General features: G+C 45.6%; 1 protein-coding gene across 2 annotated transcripts in view; it reads left to right on the forward strand.

Annotated features, from left to right (window-relative positions):
• Positions 1–19,214, forward strand: part of Syne2 (spectrin repeat containing nuclear envelope protein 2) — a 294,128-nt gene that overhangs the window by 227,628 nt on the left and 47,286 nt on the right. For both annotated transcript variants that reach the window (XM_026779484.1, XM_026779485.1), the window contains 12 exons: positions 803–985; positions 1,409–1,555; positions 3,135–3,311; positions 6,258–6,413; positions 9,434–9,586; positions 11,100–11,270; positions 11,680–11,810; positions 13,203–13,407; positions 15,287–15,466; positions 16,235–16,363; positions 18,378–18,532; positions 18,623–18,767. In XM_026779484.1, the coding sequence (XP_026635285.1) occupies positions 803–985; positions 1,409–1,555; positions 3,135–3,311; positions 6,258–6,413; positions 9,434–9,586; positions 11,100–11,270; positions 11,680–11,810; positions 13,203–13,407; positions 15,287–15,466; positions 16,235–16,363; positions 18,378–18,532; positions 18,623–18,767 (1,932 nt within the window). The remainder of the gene's footprint in view (positions 1–802; positions 986–1,408; positions 1,556–3,134; positions 3,312–6,257; positions 6,414–9,433; positions 9,587–11,099; positions 11,271–11,679; positions 11,811–13,202; positions 13,408–15,286; positions 15,467–16,234; positions 16,364–18,377; positions 18,533–18,622; positions 18,768–19,214) is intronic.

Below are 19,214 nucleotides of genomic sequence, written 5' to 3' on the forward strand. Positions count from 1 at the left end.
ACTTTAATATTAAAATATAAGTTTTTTTTCAATGCTCTTGAAAGAACCTATACATAGGAAAGACTTCAAATATCTTATTTGAAAATTTATTCCAAGTAATTCATTTAATATGGACTCCACAGATTCTTGCCAAATTGGCCATTGAACATGGCTAATCTAACTTCATGAGTATGAGTGGTTTGCCTGCATGTATGGATGTGCACCTTGTGTGTGTGCGTGTGTGTGTGTCTGATACTTTGGAGGTCAGAAGAAGACACCAAATCCCCTGGAACTGGAATTACAGATGGTTGTTAGCCACCATATGTGGGTACTAGGACCTGAACCTATAAAAAGTAACGAGTGCTTCTAATCACTGAGTCATCTCTCCAGGCTGAACTTACCTATTTTTAAAAATATGGATCCTCGCCGGGCGATGGTGGCGCACGCCTTTAATCCCAGCACTCGGGAGGCAGAGGCAGGTGGATCTCTGTGAGTTCGAGACCAGCCTGGTCTACAGAGCTCGTTCCAGGACAGGCTCCAAAACCACAGAGAAACCCTGTCTCGAAAAACAAAAAAAAACAAACAAACCAAAAAAAATATGGATCCTCTGAGTTAAGAGGAGCTAAAGATTCCATGTGCTTTGTTCTCCAGTGCATCTGTGATGCCTCTGAAGGTAAAGTGTGGTGTGTGTGTGTGTGTGTGTGTGTGTGGGTGTGGGTGTGTGTGTGTAGACGTTTACCATCTTTAGTTTGGTTGTGCAGACAGTTACTCTGACTGTACTTAGGTTTTGAAAGTACCCAATCTTAGGAACTGTTTCTTCTAGGAATTTTCCAAGGAAGTTGATGAGAAGTCCTCCCTGAAGTCTGCGGTACTGAGCACTGGGAACCAGCTTCTCCACCTGAAGGAGGCAGACACAGCCACGCTGAGATCGTCTCTGGCACAATTCGAGCAGAAGTGGACAATGCTGATAACCCAGCTTCCAGACATTCAAGAGAAACTTCACCAGGTAAGTGTTTAAAGACACAGTGTTTAAATTAGCATGCACTTGTTAGCTCACAACTCTTAAAATTATCTTCCTAACGCACTCATTTTCTTTGACACTGCCTAGCCCCCAACACACGCACACGCACACACTACTGATTATAGGTCTTAATTACTAGACTCTCCTCCAATGAGATCCTTCTTACGAGAGAAATCAAGCTTAATTACTTTATTTCTTGGTTGTCTCTGTGCCACTGAGTTGGCTTATATGGATTTTATATTGTTTGGGGGTCGCTTGTTTGAAACTTGAATACTGGGTTTGTCTTCATGGCTAATCTGTATAATCATGTTGCAAGACTGTCTATCAAAGCAGGTGTCTTCCTTAGTGATGTCCTGATCCATCCGGTTAACGGCAGGTAATTAAATGGAAATCGTTCTGCCCTTGCAGCTTCAGATGGAGAAATTGCCTTCTCGCAGTGCCATCTCCGAGATGATCAGCTGGATGGACGCCGTGGAGCCTCAGGCTGCAGGCGAGGACGCTGAGCTCTCCCAGCGTTCTGCGGCTCAAGTTAAAAGTCGTCTGCAGAAGCTCAAGGTAATTATACAGCAGGGGCTGAGGCCTTTTCACTGAATACGGAAGCACATCACTTAGAGGGGAAAAGCAGACTCGAGAGACCTGTGAGATAGGATTAAGAGGAAACAGACCGGAAGGAGGCTGGAAGGGAAGGGAGTGGCAATTACTCTAGGGAGGACAATCCAAGTTCTTAAAGGACTCCCTGAGCTCATCTTTTCACCCACCACATCAGCACCAAATCCAGCTTGGGTGCCTCACCCCTTCTGGCACCTTCCCCCCACACACACATGCTGGGTGCATGCTGCCCCTGCTGTCTGAAATGTCACTACCCGTTTTACACATACTCTGAGCCACCTTTCAAGGCTCTGCCCATGTATGACTTCGGAGGCTCTTCCACCCCAGGTCTCCTTGCCCGGTTAGATGAATCTGCCAGACTTGTCTCTGTGACCCTTTTTCTAGCTCCAGTGTTGTTACCACTGCTTAGCATCGTCCCTGTTTCCTTCCCTGCCTTGACTGAGATTCTCACCTGGAAGAAATACCCCAATGTTTGGCTTGCAGTGGTCACTAATAAATGTCCCCGAGGAAAAGAAAAGTTTATGTCCTTCTAGATCAGAATTTTGAGATTTCATTAGCATATAACAAGACACAGTAGTGTGTGCCAGGCAGGTAAATGAGGAGCCTGGGTGTGGCCTTCAAAGAGCTGGCAGTGATGGAGCTAGTGTCTGGAAGGCAGAAGATGAATCACTTAATGACCAAGAATGAGTGTGGCAGAATTTTTTTTTCTTCTTTGCAAGATCAGGTCTCACTGTAGCCCTGGGTAACCTAGAACTTGCTTATGTAAACCAGGCTGGCCTCAAATCCTAGAGATCTGTCTGCTTCTACCTCCCAAGAACTAGGATTAAAGGTGTATGTCACCATGTCTGGCCTGATTTGGGTTTTTACCTACCATCGCATCTTAGCTTGAATGCCTGGTAGCATCTTCAAAAGGTCTGCATAAGCTACAGTTACTAGAACATTCTACTTGCTTCCTCCTGGCTGTCTCCATTAGGAGAGCTAGAACTTTCTTGAGTAAAACCCAACAGATGACAGGCTTGACAGATACATAGTTACCCTTGGTGGGTTTAGGATCAGGGTAGAACTTAAAGCCATGATAGAACAAAATAACCATAGAAGGCCATTGTCACCAAGGGATAGTACAGCTGCCTAAGTTGGCCAGGTTCCCTATAGGTGTGACAGACCCTTTTGCTTTCTGTCCTGTTGTACCTTGAGTTGTCAAATGGCTCAGAATCTCACATAACGCTCAGGCAACTTCTCACAGGACCCCTTTGTCAGACCAGGGACCTGCTAGGCCAGTACAGAGAGCAGCTCCCATTATGTGGCGCAGTTTCCAGTGTGTTCAAAGGGAAGTGAGTCACGCTGTGCCGAAGAATGTGTTGCGGATAAAGCAACCACTCTGACCCTGCGGAAGGTGGGGAAAGTGGGAGGCGCTTCCGATGGTGGGATCGCGCCCCCTAGAGTCCAGCCGTATGAACAATACAATTTGTGTGATGGCCTTCCACCCTGACAATGGTGTTTCATTCTGCTTGTCCGTGTGTTTTAGGGGTTCAGAATGGAGATGGACTACAAGCAATGGATAGCTGACTTCGTTAACCAGTCACTGCTTCAGCTGAGCACCTGCCATGTGGAAAGCAAGCGCTATGAAAGGACGGAGTTTGCCGAGCACCTGGGGGAGATGAACCGCCAGTGGCACCGAGTGCACGGAGCCCTGAATAGAAAGGTGTGTCCTGTAGTCACGCTTGGATGACTGAATTCATCCTTGCAAAATACCCCTTGCTGAGAACTCCTACACGCTGCTGCGTTCTGAAGCCTCCTAACCGCCCCAGTTGCAGCCCCTGTAAAACCCCGCGCTTCAGCATTTCCCGTGGGTGCACGCAACAGAGGAAGAGAGTAACGCTTGCGGTTCTGTTGAGATTTCCTGGGGAAATAAAGTTGGGCAAGTGAAAAGGAATATGTCAGGCCACCAAACGGTCAGAGAGTTTGGCATTTTCTGTGGAAACATGTCCAAAGGGACAAAGCAGTTTTATCTTTGAGATGACTGAACAAGAAAAAAGAAAAAGAAATGCGCGCGGCGGGTTTCCACTGCACCAGTCATGAAATGTGGAGAAAACTTGTTCATGAGAAAAGTATTTAATATCAATAGTAACAAATACCCCATCTCTTTTCTGTATTAAAATAAAAGCACACAAGTGTATTTAATTAAGATTCCTATTTAAATTTTCAAGTACATGAATAGATGAACAACTTGATAGTTGTCCAAATCAGAAATTCTGGTTAAGCCAGGCAGTGGTGGCACACTTTTAACCGCAGCATGCAAGAGGCAGAGGCAGGCAGATCTCTGTGAGTTCGAGGCCAGCTTGGTCTACAGAGTGAGTTCTGGTCCAGCCAGAATTGTTCCACGGAGAAGCCCTGTCTCGAAAAGTCAAGAAAATAAAAAAGAAGAAATCTAGTTAATAGATAAACATAGTTGAACACTCCTTTGGGCCACCAGCTCATAAATAATGACACGGAGACTTACTATTAATAATGAAAGCTTGGCCTTCGCTTAGACTTGGTTTTTTTCTATCTCTTATAACTTAAATTAACCCATTTCTGTTCACCTACATTCTGTCACGTACTGCAGGAAGTGCGGTACGCGCACTTCCTGCTTCTTCTGTGTCTCCTGGTGTCTGTCTCACAACTAGATTCATCTCCTACTCCTTACTGTCTGTCTCCCGGAAGTCCCGCCCACACCTCCTGCCTCGCTATTGGCCATTAGGCTTTTTATTACACTAATCACAGCACTACACCTTCACACGGTGTACAAATATCCCACAACAAATAAAAATGGAAATGTATCCATCTTAATCCTCAGACACCCAAAACAAACACTACAGGACATATAGCTAATTAGTTAGCAAAATAAAACCCAAAGCTACACTGTTGGTGTGGGAATGACCTAAAATTTCTTTGAAAAATATTGGGAATGTTTTTAAAAAAAAATCTAAAATTTCATTGGATCCCTTAATCATCCAGTGTAGTTCTTAGACAGTTATTTTAAGTGAATTGATAGTCCTCCCAAAAAGAAGTATACCAAATGTTCTCAGTATTATTTATACTTGCAAAAATGTACAGGGCCTTAATTTCCAACCTTAGAACAACTGATCAAGTGATACTGTGTCCATCTAAGAAGAGATCTTTCATTTTTTATTTTATGTTTTTTGAGACAGGTCTCGCTATATAGACCAGGTTAGCTTTGAACTCCCAGATCTACCAGCTGAGTTCTGAGACTGAAGGCTCACCTGACTGGGTATGTCTCAACCCGGTGAGCTTGCAGACCAACAGAAGAAGAATAAAACTTTGTATATACCATGATTACATAATGAAATTGTATTACAAATAAGAATCAGAACTAGAAAATAACCTGTCTTGTTAAACTGTTGAATTATTTGAGATATTGATGGCCTATCAATGTCCATCAAGAAACTGCTAAGCAGGGCTGCAAAGATGGCTCAGTGATTTAAAGCACTGGCTGCTCTTGGCAGAGGACTCAAGTTCTGTTCCCAGCACCTACATGGTGGCCCACAGCTGTCTATAACTCCAGTCCCAGGGGAATCTGATGACGTCGTCAGACCTCTGCAGGTACCAGACATACAGGATGCATCTATACATGCAGGCTGAACATCCCTACACATACAATAAGTCAATAAGGCTAAAAAAAATTTAAAGAAAATAATTGTTAGGCAACTCTAGAGAGTCAGAAGAAGAAAACTTCCTTTAATTATACCAGTGTTAATGAAGGATATAATAAAAAATATTGAAGTTTAGAAACATAATTTTATTTGGCATAGCTACTATGAAACTCCAGAGCAGTTGGCTCTCTCAACAGATTATGTTTTATTTTTTTTTAAAAAATGTGTTTTTGTTTTTCATAGAGAGGAGTTATTTTGACTTACAAATCTTCATTCCAGAATGACCAATTCATTTTTGTTATGTAAAATATCTAACAACTTTTAGAAGAAACCAAGTTATCTTTTCATTTCAAAAGGATGCAAATCCTGTAGCAAAATAAAATTAACTAACCACATAATGCTGTTTACATTTTGTATTAGTTATTCTTCTGTTGCTGGGATAAAATACTATGACCAAGTCAACTTATATAAGGGAGAGTTTATTTGGGCTTATAGTTCCAGAGAGAGAAGAGCCTATCATGACAGGAAGGCATGGTGATCTGAGCAAGAAACCAAGAGATCACTGGGTTTTGTTTCTTTGTTTGGTTGGTTGGGTTTGTTTGTTTTTTGATTTTTCAAAACAGGTTTTCTCTGTGTAGCTTTGGAACCTATTCTGGAACTCTCTCTCTAGTGTGAAATCCACCTGCCTCTGCCTCCTGAGTGCTGGGATTAAAAGCGTGCACCACTGCCACCCAGTTTGAGAGGCCATGTTTTCAACAGGAAGCCAGGAGCAGAGAGAGCAGACTGGAAGTAGGGTGAGGCTGTATAGCCTCAAAGCCCGTTCCTCTAGCAAGACCACACCGCTTAAATCTCCCAAAACCTCTCCACCATCTCGGAGCGAGGTGTACAAACGCCAGAGCCTATGGGGGACATTCCCATGCGAACTGTCACACATTTTTAAGAAGAGAGATGAAAGTAAATTTTCCTTCATAACATTTTTTCTCCATCACATACAGATACAACATTTGGAACAACTTCTGGAAAGTATCACCGAGAATGAAAACAAAATACAGAATTTGGACAGTTGGTTGGAGGCACAGGAAGAGAAGTTGAAGATACTCCAAAAACCCGAAAGTGCCATCTCCATGGAGAAGCTCCTCCTGGACTGCCAGGTGAGGAGGGGCAGCATCCTGCCCACCCGGTGTCTGGGCCACACAGTGCCCACACCTGTCCTGAGGAAGAGGAAAGATGCTGTAGTTCCTGGAGATGCTACTCCAGCTCCCCTGCGCACTCAGTGATGCGTTGCTTAGTGATAGGGACACATCCAAGAGGTCCTTGGTTAGTGAACGCTGTCCCAGTCTCTACTCACAGACACCTAGGATGGGGTTGCCGACACACGTATGGTGTATGACTGTACTTACTTTTTCTTATGAGTCCATGGGTTTTAAATAATTGTAAAGTGATACTTTTTCAATCATAGGCAGAAGGCCCTTGCGTGGTCTTTGTTGCTTTTTATGAGATTTGAATGTCACTTTTAAGGAAAGGAAATATTTCCGGGGAATTTTGGCTTCCGTGCCTTCCCATCTGTATTTTTTTTATTATTTTGCCCAGCGTTGGCAAAATGACTCAGATGTTTCCATTATGCTTAGTCTTGCCTTCTGCACTTTGCCCGAAGAAGATCATTTTCTGCCACCTGTTGTGTACAGTGGTCTAGAAGGACCACTTGTCCCTTGGACCCGGTCACACTTGGGTATAAGGGCATTTATCCATTGGCCAGGTCACGCCACCCTTGAAACTCTCGCCAAGGTGTGGCCCCATCCTTGGAAGCGCAGCCAGAGCTAGTCATGCTCCAGTCACAGGTCACTTGTCACCGTGGCTGCAGAGGGCCAGTGCTGCTTCTGCCTTTGCTGTGGGAAGGCTCCCCACTAGCCTCTTCTGGGGCTGGAAAGTTGGGGCAAAGTCCTGTTCTTCTGAGGTTATTGGCAGCTCCCGTCATGAAATAAAAAGAGCAGCAACTAGGAGGTCCTTTCTGAAGGCCACTTCCTGTTTCCACTCCCACTCCCCACTCTACCTTAGCATCTGCCTGGGGCTCAACATTCCTCTGCAGGAAGCTGCCAGGAGTCGCAAAGTAATGACCTAAGCGAGTCTTCAGTAGATTTGCTTTATGATTTTATTTGTGTGTGTGTGTGTGTGTGTGTGAGAGAGAGAGTGTGAATGCCTGTGCCTGGGAGGCCAGCAGCATCAGATACCAACTAGAGCTGGGTGATGAGAATCGCACTATAGGGTCCTTTGCCAGAGTGGTGGGCACTCTCAACATTTGAGCTGTCTCTCCAGCCTTGGGAATTGGGAGATTTCAAAGGTATTTAACACTGTTTCTCACAGACAGGCTGGAGTTAGCTTCTGGGGAAGCTCTGTAATTAGCAAGTCTCTTCATTTCACCTAATGTTTCGGCGCTGCAAATCAGGATTTAAAGGAAGATGATTAGCGTTTGGGTGAGGTGGGAGCTGGCATACGTAAAAAAGTACCAGAAGGTTCCAGTGATACAAGGGTGGGCTGCAGGATGGCTGGGCCCAGTCCATGTTATTTCGAGGAGGAGAAGCAAGAGCAGATGCTTGTAGGGGAGGGCTGGTGTGCTAGTATGGCCAAGCTTACTATTTATACTATCGGTTGTGGTCTGGTGTAAAAGTGGTGTTTGTAAGCGGTGGTGGTGCACGCCTTTAATCCCAGCACTGGGGAGGCAAAGGCAGGTGGATCTCTGTGAGTTCGAGGCCAGCCTGGTCTACAAGAGCTAGTTCCAGGACAGGAACCAAAAAAGCTACGAAGAAACCCTGTCTCAAAAATCCAAAAAAAAAAAAAAAAAAAAGTGTGTTTGTGTGTTGATACTTCCTCTCAGCTCCCTGCTAAGTAGTCCTCTTACAGTAACGTCCTTGTACTATAGAGAAAACATGGCAAGTTGCTGGAAGCTACTCTTAGAAATCTTATGGATGATGATTAGAAATTTGAAGGACACAGCGATTCAGCATTCTCAAACACATTTCAAGGCATCCTGTTACAGAGGAAAACACTGGCTTCTGGTGGCGGCTCAAGGACACAAGTGTGGCAGGAGTGGGGGAGGGGTGAGCAGGGTGGTGCTCCGGGAGTCCTGCTGGCAAAGCCAGCTTCAGAGGCACTCCTTTGTCTGCAGAACAACAGCCTAGAGACGCAGCCCCTTGCCAGCGAGGACCCCACGGTGCACTCGTATACAGGGTGTTGTTGAAGCAAAGGGTCCAGCATGTGCAGGTGTGGAAGAATACAGAGATCAGAGTTTCTGTCACTTCATGCCCTGGCTGTCCAGGCCCACTCCCAAACATGAGAATCACCTTTGTGGATCTCACTATATATACCAGACTAGCCCCAGACTCATAGCCATCCTCCTGCCTCACCTTCGTGCGATAAGCCGCAGAGCCAGTGGGGTGGCTTTATGAGTGCCTTAATAGATGAAGATACAAAAAGACCACAAAGTTGTTAAGCAACCGAAGAGGCAGGAACTGTGCTCCTGTCATTTAAGTGCTGCTTGGCGGTGTGCAAGCGCCTTCTTCCGGCTTGTGGTTTCATTAAATTCAAGCTATGAATGGCCCTGGGTGCTAAGGAAATGGGGACTTGGGGTCTGATGACTTGGGCCACACTGCTAGTGCGCGGAGTTGTCTGACAAAGACTATCCCGCATGACTTCCACCCCATGCCAACAACCTGTTCCCTAGACGCTCCCAAAATATAGAATATAAAGTTGAATTAAGAATATCTGTGAGGTAATCCCAGCACTCGGGAGGCAGAGGCAGGTGGATCTCTGTGAATTCGAGACCAGCCTGGTCTACAAGAGCTAGTTCCAGGACAGGCTCCAAAGCCACAGAGAAACCCTGTCTCAAAAAAAAAAAAAAAGAATATCTGTGAGACTGGCCGAGATGGCTCGTGCCTATAATCCCAGCACTCAGGGGGCTGAGGCAGGAGGTTCGTGAACTTGAGGCCAGCCTGGGCTACATGACAAAGGCCCCGTCTTAAAAAGCGAAGTATGTTTAAAATGCCGCTGCTGCGGGTGTTACGTATGTTGCGGGTGCTCCCTGTGTGCTCCACCGGCAGTTTTCACTTGAAAAGAGTAAACTCCTGTTTGCTTATTGTTCTGTAGTGTGATGCTTTTGTGTGTGTGTGTTGTCTAGGACATAGAAAATCAACTTGCCGTGAAATCCAAAGCACTGGATGAGCTGAGACAAAGCTCCCTGACCCTGGAGGGGGGAGACATACCGCTGTTAGAAGACATGGCGTCTGGGATTGATGACCTGTTTCAAAAGAAGAATAATGTGACCAGCCAGGTAAGAGACATCACTCAGTCTCCCCAGACAGTCTTTTCGCGTGTTGTTGTTACTGCTCTCTTATTGCAGAGATTTGCCCCCTGTTAAAAACCCAGAGAGCTGCTGAGAGGCACACTGAAGTGGAAAGAGGCGTGTCAAGTCCACGCCCTAAATAATTGGCGGCAAAGCCGCAGATCATGATGGGGCACTGTCAGGCAGGAGACCCTCTTGGCTTATCTTTGTTTTGTCTAACGTACTCAGGCAAGCACAAATGTCTCCGTTTCTCAGGGCAGCTGAACATCTGGCAGTGTTTCCAGGTCAGCTCCCGGCAGCAGTTAGGAAGAAGCAGCACAGCATGTAGGAGGTGCAGCAAGCAGGAAGGGAGGGGTCCATATCACTTAGTCTCGGGAGCTGGGGGCAGGGTGGGCTTAGGGAGAATACCAGAGGTGGGCAGAGAGAAGGGAGATGCCCCTGCAAAGAAGAGCACCAGAAGAGAAAGCTGAGGTTGGCCAAGGGCGTTTCCCTCCCACCCAGGGAGGATGCTCTGAAAGCCAGCCAATTATCATGCGCTTGTGTTTCCTCCAGAATCCTCACTGGGTATATACGCCATGTACTAAGATCTGCTTTCAACCATTGCTCCTAGGGGGGAATTGGGGACAAGCTGTGTGGCTGAAATCCCTAGGCAACCTGCAGCATCATCCCTTCCCTGGGACTCTGGGAAAATAGGGATGAGCTCCCTGAGTCATTTGTCAATCCTGTTTGTTTGAGTTACTCTGCTCACCAGCAGGAGTTAAGAGAAAGCAGAAAATAATGGAATCATACCCTCTAGGAGCTCAGGCAGTGCAGGAAATGCACATGAACAGATAGCAGCAATGTAATGAATATATAATGTAATGAAAATACAGAGGGGAAATTGAATTAAGATAGTGTATATAGAGCATGCAGATATCAGGATCATAGGAGAGGCACAGATAAATGCAAGAGTCCAAATAAATAAATAAACTTTCAGCTGATCTTTCAACAAAAATACCAAGCTAATTCACAGGGAGAAGGGGGAGTTTTTTCACAGTGTGCCACTAGGCACCCGGATATCAACATAAAAAAGAGTGGCACAATGGTGACTCAGTACCTCATACAAAATTTCACTTGAAATGAACCAGCTATAAACGTAAGAACCACAACTATAAAGCTCTTTAAAAAGCAACCTAAATGTTCACGACTGGCCTTCTAGATAGGACGCTAGAAACATAAACAGCCAGAGAGGGGAAAAGAAGCTGGGCTTCATGGAAAATGATCACTTTGTCCTTTTGGAGAATATCACTGAGAGGTGCAAAGACAAGCTACTGGGTGGGGAGACCTAGGAATGAGCCCACTCAGTGATTTCTTAATCTTGTTTGTTTAGGTTACCACCAGGAGTAAGAGAAAATAGGAAATGGTGGGTTCCTGCCCTCAAGGATGGGGGAAGCATTTGCAGGTGGCACCTTCCTTAAGGGGCTTGAATGTATGGTCATATGAGTTTCTGCTCTCCCCATAGGTTCATCGGCTCAGGGCCTCCACGCAGTCAGCGCTACAGGAGTGGAAGGCCTTTGACAAGCTCTACGATGAGGCCAATGTGGCGACAATCCAGCTGGCATACTCCATGGAGCACAGCAAGCCTGCTGTTTTGTCAATGGAGGCCCTGGACTGCCAGGTGCAGAGCCTTCAGGTAAGTCCAACAGTGTGGCCAGCGGTAAAAGTTGAAGGTGGAAGCAAGCATAGTAATGAATGCAGGTGCTTTAGTGCTGTTTGCAGAGAAGCAAAAGGTGGTGAGAGGTACCAAAGGCATATCTTAGAATTTTATTTAAAATTGGGTCTGTGGGCCACAAGAATTATATGTTGAATTTTTTTGTGTCTGTTTACTTTCACGGTTTGTGAAATTGCATGTATGGACAAGTGCCGTGTGTTTAATAACTTAGCACTCTGAGTTCAACCTTGAGGAAGGAAGGCCTTGCCGGTCCTTCCTATTCTTGATGGTGTGTCACCATCCTGTAAGGTCTACATGTTTGTGTCAGGAAGCCACTACCTTCCAGAGGACGGCCACAGCATCTGAACTTGACCATTCTCTGTCTCCTCAGGCCCTTCAGGATGAAGCTGAGAGCAGGGAAGGGAACTGGGAGAAGCTGCGGGAAGTTATTGGCAGACTCGAAGATTCCTGCCCCCCCATTGCTGGAATAATGAAAGAGAAATGCCAAGATGCTCACTCAAGGTACGCACAGAAAGATCAACCAGCTGTCTTGACCCTCAGGCCTTCTAAAGGCTTCTCACTCCTCCAAGATGGCTGGTGTCCTTTGTGGCTCTGCTTTAGAGGGTGTAGTTCATCGTGTAAGGTTCAGCCTCAGGGGAGCTGTAGCGTGCCTCATACAGCATTTGGAAAACCGAGCTAGACACACCCTATTGCAGCCACTTCCGGAGTGCATCCTCTAAAAGCAAGGTTTGGTCTCAGGAACCCCCAAATCAGCATCAGGAACACTGGGGAGTGGGGAGTCTGTAGGGTAAGGTGGGATGGGCATGGTCAAAACCCCTTAGAAAAGTGACTTAGTTTCCCTGAGGCAATGTGGAGAAGCTAGGCTGCTTCCAAGCCTTCCTCCATGCACACCAGCTTTCAATAAAGTATTGAACACAGGACAGCAAATTCCATGCCCTGACGTGGCATCCTCAGGTCTCCGTCGCGTCCCCGCTGAGGGGGGGACAATAACGTACCAAGCTTCGCATTTGGTTTCAGGGCCCCCTCACACGTAGACTGTTGCTGTTAAAGGATTCGCGTCATTGCTGAGCATACGAGGTCATTCTTTTTGGAGGTGTTTTCTGTTGTTTGAGTTGCTGGGAATTGAATCCAGGGCTTGGCCTGTGCTGCACCAATGCTCTACCACTGAGCTATATCGCTGGCCCCATTCACACAAGTGCAACAGATGATCCCCAGAATGTTTTGTCCAACCATTTGAAACTGGTTTTTCTCCTCCCCCATCCTCCTTCCCATCTATCTTCTCCCTCCCGGCAGAATCTCATTCAGTTGTTAGCTGACCTAAAACTCACTGTATATTCCCAGCTGGCTTAAAACTTGTAATGATCTTCCTGAATCAAGCTAAGTGATGAGATTACAATCATGAGCCTACACCTGGCTAGCCTTTTCTATTACTTTTTTTTAATTAATAACATGGAAAAAAATTTTTAAAAAGTAAATGAAAACAAACAAGCAAGATAAAAAGTGTGTAAATGAAATAAATTTTTTTCCTTTATTTTAAGTTGAAAATAAGGAATATTATTTCTATAGTTGCACGGTAAATTTGTTTGACACAAGAACAGTGTAAGTAAGAAAGACCTTTTTAAAAGCCAGGCATGGTGGCCCACGCTTTTAATCCCAGCACTCAGAAGGCAGAGGCAGGTGGATCTCTGAGTTTGAGGCCAGCCTAGTCTACAATAGTGAGTTCCAGGACAGCCAAGGCAATATAGAGAGACTGTCTCAAAAAATAAATAAATAAATAAATAAAAATAAGAATAGGACTCTCTCTCTTTTTAACTTTCTGGTAGAGTGTGTGTATATAATTCTGCTAACAGGGAAGATAGAAAGAGGGTTGCATTGTTAACTTTACTCTGGCAGGTGGACCCGGGTGAACCAGGACCTCGCAGACCAGTTGCAGGAGGCCCGAAGTCAGCTGCAGCTCTGGAAGGCTTCTCACAGTGCTCACACAGAAGCTGCAGCCCGGCTACAGCAGCAGGAGGCCAAGTTCCAGCAGCTTGCCAACATCAATATGTCAGGAAACAACCTGGCTGACATCCTGCCCCCGGCCCTGCAGGACATAAAGGTGGGTACAGAGCCACATCAGCCAACAAGACAGGTCTCATAAGGTGTGGCCATGACCTTGGGATGAGACCGACCACAGGGACAGAAAAGTAGTCAGACAGGTGTCCTGAGCTGGCTGTGTCGGACACAGGTGAGATGCAACGTGAGGTTGGAAGAACAAGACAGCAGATGGATCGAGGGGGGCCTGCCACCACCCCTTTCCAAGTTTACATTTCTATTCTAGCAGTTAAGCCCCTAAACAAAAGCCACGTACAAAATCCGAAATAGAAGCCACGGTACCTCACCTGGTTGTGATCATGAAAGAATCTCTTGACTCAAAAATAATCCTGGGTAGGTGGGGCTAGAGAGATGGCCCAGCAGTTATGAACGAGTACTGCTTCTCCAGAGGACCTGTTTGTCTCTCAGTATCCATGGTTGGGTAGCTCAGTCACCAGTAACACCAGTTCTGTGGGATCAGACGCCTTCTTCTGGCTCCCATGAGTACCTCTACATAAGTGTGCATACACACACATGAACGTTTGTACATATCTTAACTAAGGTCTACATAGGTGTGCATACACACACATGAACGTTTGTACATGTCTTAACTAAGGTTTCTATTGCTGTGATAAAACACCATGACCAAAAGCAACTTGGGAACAAAGGGGTTTATTTCAGCTTATAGTTACGTATGACAGCCCATCATCAAAGGAACTCAGGGCAGGGCAAATACTGAAGCAGAGGCATGGAGGCACGCTGCTTACTGGCTTCCTCTTCATGACTTGCTCAACCTATCATGTATAACCACTGGGTGGCACTACCCGTAGTGAACTGGGCCAACTCAGATCAGTCATTAATTAAGACAATGTCCTACAAGTTTTCCCACAGGCCGGTGTAGTGAGGACACTTTTCTCAGTTGAGGTTCCTGCTTCCCAAATGAGTCTAGCTTGTGTCAAATTGACAAAACACTAGCCAGCACAACACACATAATTTGAAACAAGAAAGTCTTGGTGGTGGTGGTGATGCTGGTGGTGAGGAGGAGGAGGAGAGTTGGGGATATGGCTCAGTGGATTAAATACTCGCCACAAGAATGAGGACCTGAATTCAATCCAAAGCCAAGTGTGGCTATTAAAATCCCCGTGCTGTAGAAGTGGACATAGCAGGGCTCACTGGCCCGTCAGCCTAGCCAAGTCAGTAAGCCTCAGCGGCGAAGAGACTGTGACTCAAAATAACAAGGTGGACAGCTCAGACACTCACTCATGCCCTCACGTATATCAGAAATACCAAACCTGGACTTGGTGCCGTGTGAGGATGGCTTTTTGGGGGGATCATGGTTTTAGGCTGTAAGAGCAGAGCAGTTTCAGCTGTGCTGTCTTTGTAGGACTGTGAGGGGAAACCCCGAACGTGAATGTGCCATAGTATGTAACTTAGCTAGCAAGATATGTTTCATATCATGTGACCTAGATCAAATCAAAAATGAGCAACAGATTTAGAGTAGCCTGCCACCTGCCTTCTTAGAGAGATGCTGCAGATGCTACATGCATCCATTTATATTGGGATATATCGTCACCGGCAAGGGACAGCCTATAGTGATTCTTGAGCTGACTTGAAAGTCCATCCCTTAAGTATTGGATAATTAGAAACACAAAGCACACAAGTCGTCTTGATTCAATTCAGCTGCTGGGACCTGGAGCCACCAGTGGAAATGAGAGGTTCGTCTCTAACCTGCCAAATTTCAGAGCGGCACTGGGAAGATACATCATCTTCAGAAAAGTTTAAGTTTTTCTGCTATTTAAAATAGACAGTAGCAGCCACACCAAATTTATAGAAGCACAGTGGCAGGGGCTAGGTACTGTGGATTGGGGGGAATCAGCATTTTGTCGTCCTTTCTCCTTCCCCAGGAGCTGCAGCACGATGTACTGGAGACGAAAGAGGCCTTCCTTGCAAACTCCACCTTCCTGGACCAGCTCCCACAGCCCGCAGACCCCAGCACCCTTGGGCTCCATTCTGGACAGCTGCACTCCCTCCAGACAGCTGCCTATCTGGAAAAGATGCTGCTGGCGAAATCCAATGAATTTGAGGTTCGCCTTGCTCTTCTTCCGTTTGAGTGGTGCTTATGCGCATTCTCGTGCCGCCCTCCCCACACTGCTGAATCCTGTAGGGAAGCTGGAGGGTGAAGGCCTCCCAAACATAGTCTTGCTTAATCACATGGGCAAGGGCTAGCTCTGAAATGGCCATTTTTTCTTTGCCGACAATGTTAATTTTACAAGGAGTCTGCTTCATACCCTGTTCAGTCTCATTATCTACATTTCTTTGGGGGGGGGGTTGTGTTTTGTTTTGTTTTGCTTTGCTTTTTGAGACAGAGTTCTTTGTGTAGCCCTGGCTATCCTGGAACTAGCTCTGTAAACCAAGTTGACCTCAAACTCATAAAGATCTACCTGCCTCTGTCTCCCTAGTGCTGGGATTAAAGGCGTGCACCACCATTGCTGGGCTGTTATCTGGATTTCCAAGTAGAGTAATTGAGACATAGGCGTGGCTGCTGGAATCCCCATTATTTTCCCACGTTGTAGAGTGCAAACTACATAGACAGCCACAAACCTCTACTATTGTCTCAGAATCATCAGGAAGGAGAAAGCTTAAGTAGTAGTACAAAGGGACCAGAATACTCCCTTCCCTGTGTGGAACTGGTCTAGGAAGACCAAAGCCACAGAATGAAGTCCCAGGGCCTTTGCAGACCTCTGTGAAATTTGGAAGGGAAAATAACTTGAACTCTTAGCAGCCAGGAATGCTCTGCTTCATTCTGTCATACATACTCTTGAAATTATTCTAATGAAAATGTCTCTTTACAGATTGTTCTGGCACAATTAAAGGATTTTGGGGACCGGCTGGACTATTTAGAAGATCTTATTATGCATGAGGAAGAAAACTTGAATAAGCTTTACCATGAAGAAACAGAAGAAATTCCTGGATCGTTCCTGGTATTGACAATATGTGTCTTTCTTAGGGGCTTAGCTTTTCCATTGGGTTAAAAAAAAACAATAAGCTAATTACTACTGCAAGAATCTGCTCGCACCCTAGCTCACGAGCTTAGCCGTTCACTTCCCTTTCATCTGCGTCCTGATTAATTCATGAGCTCAGTCCTTCACTTCCCTTTCATCCCCGCTCTGTTTCACTAATCAATTATTAGTATAGCGGTATTATTGATATGTATGTACTGTCTATAGGTGTTTTTATCTTGAGATCATTATGAACCAGCTTCATGGAACCCACATATTCAAGGAAAGCTCTGTTGTGATTAATTGGATATTTTGGGATGGTTTGAAGATCAAATATAAAATAGTCAATTGAAAGTGGGCATTTTTTCTTTTTAATCACTTTAGTGATTTTATATAATTAACGTAAGATAAACAAAGGAACTAAGGCATCCTGGACCCTGCAGACGCCCAAAGATCAGTATTTATAACCTTAGTGAGGAATTATCAGTGACAGCATGTTGTCCAAACCCAGGCCACCTTTTAATTTTGTAAACAAAATTGTATTTAAGCCCAGTTATTCTTCCACACACGCACTGCCCATGAGGGTCCTGCTCTATGAGGACGGGATTGAGTGGTTGCTTTCCAGACAAGACGGGCCACAAAGCTAAAACCCAAAGATGTTGTTGTTCCTGACCTAGACTGTGACAGCAGAGCTCAAGAGAGAGCGCAGATCCTGTGGAAAGTGTTTACTGAACATACTGTAGACATATTGCTGACCTAGAGGCTGTTCCTGGAATAGCTTCTTAAAATTAGTGTTTTGATGAATCTTCTTTCTTTGACTTCACACTCTAGGAAAACACGGGTTGAATGTTTCCTTGAAGTCTGGTTTAAGCACCACACTCAGCCAGGAACATATTAAGGATCAGATTTTCATAAGAAGTGTAGGCACTCTGCAGCCTACTGAAGGTCACGGTATTGGCAGGTTATATAGGGCTTGGAGGTCCAGAATTGTTCTTTAAAACAAAACCCCTCATTTTCAGTCTTGCTTAAGGTCAGAATTTAGTGTCCCTCCCTACTTCTTGGGCTGCTTAGGTGGTGCTCCTGTGTGTTACTTTTCTCACAGCTGTGACAGAATTCCTGGCAAAGGCAACTTGTGAAGGGTTTGGAGACCAGCAAGGCGGCTCTGCAGGGGTAGCCCACATACAGGTTGGAGGAGTTCCACAGAGGAACCCTCTGATGTCACGCATGCACACACCCAATAATAGCAGAGGTTTCACAAAGAAGGAGGGTTATTCTGTCTCATGGTTTTAGGGCCCACAGCCCATCATGGTAGGGAGGGCGTGCTCAGGTGAGGCGGCCTGACACACCATGCCCATAGTCAGGAAGTACAGAAAGATGAGTGGTGGCCCTCGGCTGGTTGCTTCTCTTTCTCTTTTTGCTCAGACATGCCTCCCACCCCATAGGATGCTATCTTCCAAGAGCTGTCTTCCTCCTCAGTTAAATCTCCCCGAAGTCACCTTGACAGACATTCCTGAGGATGTGTCTCCTAGGTGATTCTGAATTTTGTCAAAGTTGACAGGTCAGGGGCTGGAGAGATGACTCAGAGGTTAAGAACCCTGACTGCTCTTCCAGAGGTCCTGAGTTCAATTCCCAGCAACCACATGGTGGCTCACAGCCATCTCTAATGAGATCTGATGCCCTCTTCTGGCCAGCAAGCATACAGACAGACAAAACACTGTATACATAATAAATAAATCTAAAGAAAAAATAAGACTAAATAAAATATTATTTAAAAAAGAAGTTGACAGGTCAAAGTAGCCACCATGCCATATATACAGGCTGCTGACCACAGATAGGAACACCACTGAGAAATTTAAGTTTGGACCCAGTTCTAGCTCTAACTGTTTGACTATATGTAAGTTGTATTACCTATTCAGGCCCTGTTTTCCCTCATCTTTACAGTAAGGAGGCCATCTCATCATGTAGACATTTTATCTGTACTTTTTTCCCCCCACAGAACCACGTACTGGTGCTGACAGCCCAGTCACCTGACATTGAACGTTTGAATGAAGAGAGCCTCCGGCTCCCCCTCAGTGACATAACAATAAAAACATTACAAAATGTGAACCGGCAGTGGATCCGGGCAACAGCCACGGCGCTGGACCACTACAGGTCAGAACACCCCTCCCTACCATGGCTTCAGGGAAGGTAGAATTGACGTCATTATAAGGCTCGGTTTTATGTGTTTTCACATCTTTATAGCAAACTTCAGGGAAACGGGTTGAATGAAAACTTCCTTCATTACTGTGAGAAATGGACCCAGCTTCTGGAGAAGATGAAAGAAACACTTGCCGTGAAGGTCGCACACAGCCTTCCAGCTCTCCGGGAGCAACAGAAAACCTACGAGGTAAACCTGTACCTACGAGGTAAACCTGTGCTCTGCCATCCCTCAGCTGCTCACCGTGGGGCAGAAGGCGGGGCAAAGAGACTCAAATGAAACAAAGAAGTTCCTGTCTCTAAAAATTTTTTTTAATTGTCCTCCAATGATCATAGGCATTTAGGCATAGCTACTATTACCAGGTCTGATTTTTTTCAGTATTATGTGCATAAATCATATTAATATATGCTGGGAGGTGGTGTAGCATGCCTTTAATCCCAGCACTCAGAAGGCAGAGGCAGGAGGATCTCAATGAGTTCGAAGCCAGCCTGGTCTACAAGAGCTAGTTCCACGACAGGATCTAAAGCTATAGAGAAACCCTGCCTCAAGAAACAAAAAACAAGCCGGGCGATGGTGGCGCACGCCTTTAATCCCAGCACTCGGGAGGCAGAGGCAGGCGGATCTCTGTGAGTTCGA

This window comes from Microtus ochrogaster, chromosome 1 (assembly GCF_000317375.1).
Source record: "Microtus ochrogaster isolate Prairie Vole_2 chromosome 1, MicOch1.0, whole genome shotgun sequence".
Classification (NCBI taxonomy): Eukaryota; Metazoa; Chordata; class Mammalia; order Rodentia; family Cricetidae; genus Microtus; species Microtus ochrogaster.